Genomic DNA, 7,074 nt, shown 5'->3' with positions numbered 1-7,074 from the left:
GATGATGTCTGAATGTCAATGATCATCAACCAATCGATACTTTAATTCAAGAATAGAAGACTCATTTCCTAAATTATGTCCCTGGCGCATTCACACTAGAGCAATTCAATTTGTTTTTACACTTGAAGCAAACGACAATGTTGTAACAATAACGAGAATGAGTTACGACTAATTAAAACGTTTGTTAATAAGTCAACGCCGTGTGTTGAATTGAATAGGCCACATGCAGGTGCATCTCATAATATGTCCTTCGAACTTAAAATCATAGGAGAATAGTAATTCAGTTGCATAATAAAAACAAAATAACTCGATGTGTGGTCATTACTTCTTAGCCGATATACACGCGTTGTAGTTTCAGAATGGATGCCTCGTTCGGCAGTGATTTTCTCGACGAGATACTCAACAAATCTTACGAATTACAGTATCTCGATTTTTTGGATGATGATTTTGCTGAGTTTGACGAATTCCAGGTTTCAATCAGTGTGCATGAAAACTGTGCGATACAGCAAAACGCGTGCGCAATTAACAACGACTTTGATTACGTAGGATGGGATGCAGCATGCGCCGTCGTGGGAGTCGTTCAAGAAACAAGAGATCGGCAAGCTTCGTCAGTCGACAACAACATACAAGTGCCCGCGGAGAGGTGCGCGGCGAATATACGAGAGAGACGGCGCATGTTAAGTTTGAGCAAAGCGTTTGAAAAACTTCGCATTCATATTCCGACCTTTCCGTATGAGCGTCGGTTGTCTAAAATCGACACATTAAAACTTGCCATCGCGTACATACATCTCTTGAAGGAAGTCCTGATATCCGGCCAGTCGCCAACGGATTACCTAGACGTCTGCCGCCAAGTGGACTATACGAACAAAAGCGCCATAAAATGGAGTACAAGTGGTAAGTCTTTCCTGAAGTTCAGAGGTTTTTCGTAAAGCCATGTGTTACCAAATTTTATTTCACAAAAAAAAAACACGTGACATGCCTAAATATGGTCATGATGACATCACATCATGCCCATAATTATAATAGGCATTTTATCACTATACATTGGGCATATACAACAGTCTTTGTCAAATATAATTTGATAGTCTGGGCATAAAAATGCAACCCCGAAATAATAGACCAATAAACAGTACGGTACGATGTGATGCTGCAGCTTGATTTAGTTTATAATACTTTATAAAGTTACCCTACTGATCACACTCTACACATAAGCATGCTTACATAACAATAACAATAATAATAATAATAATAAGAAGAAGAAGAAGAAGAAGAAGAAGAAGAAGAAAAAGAAGAAGAAGAAGAAGAAGAAGAAGAAGAAGAAGAAGATGAATACAGGGCCATAGCCACCGGTACGGTTGGTCAGGTTTCAACCTGACCACAAGTTAATTGATTAGGTTTTGAATAGGAAAAATGCTAAATTCCACCTGTATGTTTAGACTCAACCTACTCCCTCTTGACATATAACTCAAGAACCACAAGTATGTGAACTGAGTGTCGAACGGTTAATGATAGTTTGTATTATTTTCTTCTCTTTAATGTAAGATTTATAATGATTAAGAAACTAGGATGCATTTTTTCTTCAGTTGAAATTCAGTGTCTATGTGGGCTTAGCTTTTTTATCCAAATCAGTAGTAGGTCAATTACTACACACACTGAGCTTTTGCAGAAATTCATTTCCTCACTAAATTACCTAGTGAACTGACAAGAAAAAAGCATGACCACAACATAACATAAGTCCTCTCTTTTAACTCTTAAACTTCTAAACTTTGCGAAGCTCAAATTTACACTTCCTTAAATCATAAACCTATAAGGAAGTTCACTCGTTAAATTAGTAGGTCTATAGATAGTACAGAGAATATTTATTGATAGTCAATCTCAGATAGGCCCTATCAAAATTTTAGGAAATTACGTTTTATGCATGCACCGACGTAAGAACTTTAACCTAATAATTTTGATGTATGTTTTATGTTATTTGTTAAATATACTTCTTTAATAATAATATTAGTTTAATATGACCACAACATAAGGAAGTCCACTCTGTAAATGTTTAGAATAATATAGTACAGAGATTTCCGTTTGTTTATTATTATCATTATACACATATGTTAGATCCAAATTGTATATGTTTTATTTTATGTGTTGATTGATCTTAGTAATATTACAGTTCAGAATTCATATTATGAAAACAACTTGGTCATAATATAACTTAGGAAGCAGAATAATGCATTCAACAGTTGTACTCTGACCATCCAAAACCAAGCTTGGTTGGTGTGCTTTTACATCCACCAGGAAATTAATTAAATATGCATAATTGTCTTTTGTGGTTTTAAAATAACAAAATATAATAAAATGATATATGCCTTCCAATAAGGTTATAAAAGAATCAACACACATGTATATTCTCCCTGTGATTTTCTTTTGATTAACCATACATCGTGACATATAAATCGAAAATTAAAAAACCCCAACGGTACATTGCGCAACCGATTTAATTACAGTCCTTTTTAATTAATAGTTAGACAATACCAAAGTGTATTGCATTTTTGTCCATATTTTTGTCTTTAGTGAAGTTAGGTGGCATTTGTGACAGAAAGAGTTGTAATTTGCCAGACAACTAGGCATTACAATCACTTTATATTTTATCTCTTGTTCGTCATGGCGAACGGTGCGAAGGTCTGGATCTGCGCCTGCATGTATTGATTGAAAGTGTACCATATAGCAATATTATATTTTGTTCGTAGGTCTAATCTTAGATTTTTGCCAGTGTCAAAAGGCAATATACAAAAATACCAACAATGCTGTGAGTAACAAGCTTTATCTTGAATAAACCTGTTTTAAATTCAAAGTATTTTTTTTATATATATAAAAATAATTAAACTATGTATAAGATAACTACTACAGAACATTAAAATGGGTGTATACAATGGAAAAATAGCAAATCTTTCCCCCTGACCCCAGACCAACAACAGACCAATCTGCATCAAGTCCCACCCAATCGAGGTCTATCCAGGGAGTTGTTATTTACTCCATGGTCTATCCAACGCTATCCCGCTTAAGAACCACACTATCACGTATAAATGTAATAGGCCTATTGCCTATTATATTAAGATAATTATGTGTACCGTAAATAAGTGCCCCTCTCGAATAAGCGCCGCTCTTAAATAAGCGCCTGATTTTTTTTTTTAGTATACTGCTATTTATAGCAGGATACTCTATGCCGTGGTCGATCGAAAAGTGATGTCATATCCGTAAGGTCAAGTTGTAAGCTTGGATTCAGGTCCTCGGGTCTCGTCGTACAGTAAAGTGTAGTAAACACTTTGGTATGAAGAGATGAGCTAAGGTTCAAGAAACACATAAATCCCTAGACCCAGGCCCGTAGCCAGCTTCAGCCAAGGGAGGTTCAGGGCGTGGAGTACAGAGGCCTGCCGAAGGGCCGGAAGCCGGAGCTTTTTTGCACTTTTAAAGCGTGTATTATGGCATATATTTAAATACTTTTGCAGTTTCAAATGAAATACATTTTTGTAATCCAATGCAAGAGAGTAAGATTTAATTTGATTTTATTTTAAATAACCCCATTATTCACTTATAGATTCTTATCACAAATTTCGTTCCAGATATTTGGTGTAAGATACTTTGTATTGTTGTAAATAAATGTTCTAATTGAAGAAAAATGCATTATTTACTTTTTGACAGTTGTGCTCAACAGCCCTGTTCCATTGACCATTTGAGCAAAATATAACTCCTAAATAGACATGACGGAGTAACTTCCATTTGAGTGTTTTTATAATACAATTTTTCAATTTGTCTCCTTTTTTAAATACCATTATATTTGATTTATTTAAATTTACAGAGACCACCCATGAATCACAAAAAGTTCAAGTTTATTTTAAAGATTCTGTAGACTCTTTACTGTATCGCCAATTAAAAGCAAATTATCTGCATAAGGAATATAGTTATTAAAGATAATGACTTCCGATTTGTATTTTATTACTATTTTTGCTTTGATTAAGATCAAAACTTAAACATCATTCATAAAAATGTTAAAAAGTAAAGCAGATAAAGGTGATCATTGTTGTATACCGATGTAGTATTCAAATGGAAGTGTTAGCATATTATTTATTTTAACATGAGCAGTTAATTGCTTGTACAGAGAATGAATAATATACATCTTACCGTTTCCTTCTATTCTTTTTAACTTAAGTAAAAGAAAATCATGATTAATGCTGTCAAAAGCACGTTCCAGATCAACAAGCAACAAAATAGTCTTCCTCTTTTTTTACTTAGATATTTAGATATAATGCTATTAAAAATAAAAATATTGTCAAGTATGGAAAGCACTCCCCGGAAGCCGGCATGCTCTTGAATTATATTATTACTCTCTGCAAACTGTGTTAGTCTCACATTAAGAATACTCATAAAATTTGAATGATTGGAATTAGAGAAAAGCCTCTATAGTTTTATGAGTTTTTTTCTGTCACCTTTTTTGTATATTGGGGTTATGATACTTGTAGTTCATTGTGCTGGGAAATGCCCAATTTAGTATGCTAAGTTAAACAATAGTTTTAAATGGGCTAACATAAAATATGGTGCATTAATTAAAAACTCAATCGTCATCCCATCGATTCCTGGTGATTTACCTGCCTTTGTGATTTTATTGCCTTTTTTATTTCACCTAAAGTAAAATTTAAATTGATATATTTATCTTCAAAATAAGATAATGATCTACCTCATGGATAACTTGATGTTGTGGTAGTGGTTCAAAGAGAGATTTAAAATGTTTTTGTCACTTGTCCAAAGGTGTATACTCGGTTGTTAGACTTTCTTTTTTGTCTTTCAATTTTGCCCAGAATTGTTTACCGTTGTTGTTATTTATAGCTCTAATAATTAGATTTCGTTTATCATTTTTATTGTTCTTTCATAGTCCCTCTTTAAATTTAAATAATAATAAAAATAAATTGTGTTGTGCTTTATTTCTTAATGCATTATTAAGAATTTTTTTTCATTTCACGTTTTAAATTTAAGCATTCTTCGTCAAACCAGTTGTTATTTTTGTTAATGTTGTTTTCTTTAATTTTGTTATTTATTCGTGATGCTGTATACGGTATATCACTGAAAGTGTATTCAAAAGTTTCCTGGAGACATGAAACCGCTTCATTAATATCGTTCCTTGTAATAGTACTCATAAAATGATTATCAACTTTTTCAATTGTTCATGCTCACAACGTTCTCCAAATTTGTTCACATAATTTTCTTTCCACTTAATACTTTTGTATCCGTTTTGATTCGTTAAACGTAACATTATTAATAGTATGAATATGATCGTATTTTATCTTAAAATGTATTGGCTTGTGATCTGATTCCACACGTGTATTTATCTTTAAGGATTTTTAAGTTATGGAGCTAGGAGATAATCGCAAACGCCATTTCCTTGCCGACCCACAAATGTGTAATGATTTGACTTTTATAATCTCCCATTTGTTATACACATTCCCGTTTCTTTACAGAAATCAAGGATTTCGGTACCGTATTTATTTGTAATTTTACCAGGCCTTTTTTATTTTTATCTATATTAAATAAATCATTGCAGTAAATTCGGTTATTACCGTTACTAATGTAGTCTTTTTGTAGGCCTACCTGTTCTCCCATTTAAATCACCTACAATGAATATAGGACATTTATGTGAAGTTTCAAATTGTACAAGTTTACTAGAAAGATTCACAAAAAAATATTAATTGCGTATGGAGACCCCATTGGGGGTCTATATACAAATGCTATTATTATGTTTCTTAATTTTGTATTTGACAAATGTATCCAAACCACATTATCCGATCTGCTTGGTAGTATTTATTTACAGTAGAACATTTTCATATTTTTTTGCTTGCAGATTTGGTGGCCCGTTTATCTTGGATTAAATGGAATTGAAGAGTCAATCAGCCGCAATTGTAATGTATTCTAATGACAAAAAAGACATATTTTCAAACCGAGCTGATGATTGCCACTTTCATCATGCAACTCTATGAACCGTACTGTGTAGGCCTAAGGATTCGAACCCAGCACCTGGGATTGGACGGCGGGCAACTTAATCAGAAATACAGCTCCATTCCAATTTACAGCGTCAGCCGATGTATTGTAGTGCAGACGCGACGCTATCCCGATCACAACTCGGCGATGTGTTAAATAAGCGAAGGGCCGAGCAGTTAAGGCAGGGGAACCGCAATCTAGAGTACAGCCAAAATATCAACTGGAACAAGTCTTCTCGGATAAAGAACTGTAATCTGTAGGCCCAGTGTACACAATTGTCTCATGATGTGCACTTCAAAGAAGCGAATGGCTGAGAGGAAGGAGCACTACAACCTAGATACAGCTATAATATCGGTGTTAGTTCGAATTAACGGTACTCTCGCCTATAATGGTTCTGGTGGTGGAACAAGTCTTCTAGGATAAGGACAATTAAACCGTATGCATGCCCAGTGTACACAATTAGCCCATGCGCACTTCCAAGAACGCAGTGCATCTTTTGAGACGTGTAGGGGGTTACCCCGGTGTACTGGTTCATAAAGCCCCTGTTACCATGCCGTTATGGACCATTAGGTCATCTGCAGGATATACCTACGTAAACGCAAACGAAGTGTGGAGTGAAACTTTGAAAAACGTTTAGAATCTCCCTATTCTAGTGTAGCGAATTGAATTGCATTTGTTGTAAGGTACTAATGTAATAAATATAAACAGGCATCCTTGAAGGGCTGAAATGCAAGTTTCTATAGGGCACCGTCTTTCGGATGAGACATTTATACCGTTGGTCCCGTGTACAATATGGCCCATGTGCACGTAACGCAGTACTTTGGAAAATGTATGGTGCACTGCCGAATACATTACCACTGGAAATAATTAGGATTTTCAAAGGTTATCCTTAGTGTTTCACACCGAAGAAATTCAATTCAAGCCCCTTCCTATTCCAGTATAGCTAATAAATTGTGATTATAATAATATACTAACGTAATAAATACAAGATAAGCCATGATAAAAGGATTTGAATTCTAATTTAAGGCACTATCATGACACATAAAGTTATAC

At 34.4% G+C, this 7,074-nt stretch overlaps 1 protein-coding gene across 1 annotated transcript; it reads left to right on the top strand.

Moving 5' to 3' along the window:
* Window positions 1-312: 312 nt before the first annotated feature.
* Window positions 313-7,074, top strand: LOC117119481 (helix-loop-helix protein 13-like). Its single transcript, XM_033264320.1, has 2 exons — window positions 313-894; window positions 5,885-7,074. Exons 1-2 carry the CDS (start codon window positions 360-362, stop codon window positions 5,920-5,922), a joined length of 573 nt encoding a protein of 190 aa, XP_033120211.1. The 5' UTR covers window positions 313-359; the 3' UTR covers window positions 5,923-7,074.

This window comes from Anneissia japonica, unplaced genomic scaffold (genome assembly GCF_011630105.1).
Source record: "Anneissia japonica isolate Jap-2015-1 unplaced genomic scaffold, ASM1163010v1 scaffold4415_len418423_cov169, whole genome shotgun sequence".
Classification (NCBI taxonomy): Eukaryota; Metazoa; Echinodermata; class Crinoidea; order Comatulida; family Comatulidae; genus Anneissia; species Anneissia japonica.
This window is presented reverse-complemented; position numbering and strand designations above follow the sequence as displayed.

Bases quoted from the DNA above. Each gene is read 5' to 3' on its own strand.
- LOC117119481 (XM_033264320.1), top strand. From the start codon at position 360: ATGGATGCCTCGTTCGGCAGTGATTTTCTCGACGAGATACTCAACAAA. The intron at 895-5,884 runs GTAAGTCTTTCC...TTTTGCTTGCAG, and splicing joins CATAAAATGGAGTACAAGTG to ATTTGGTGGCCCGTTTATCT.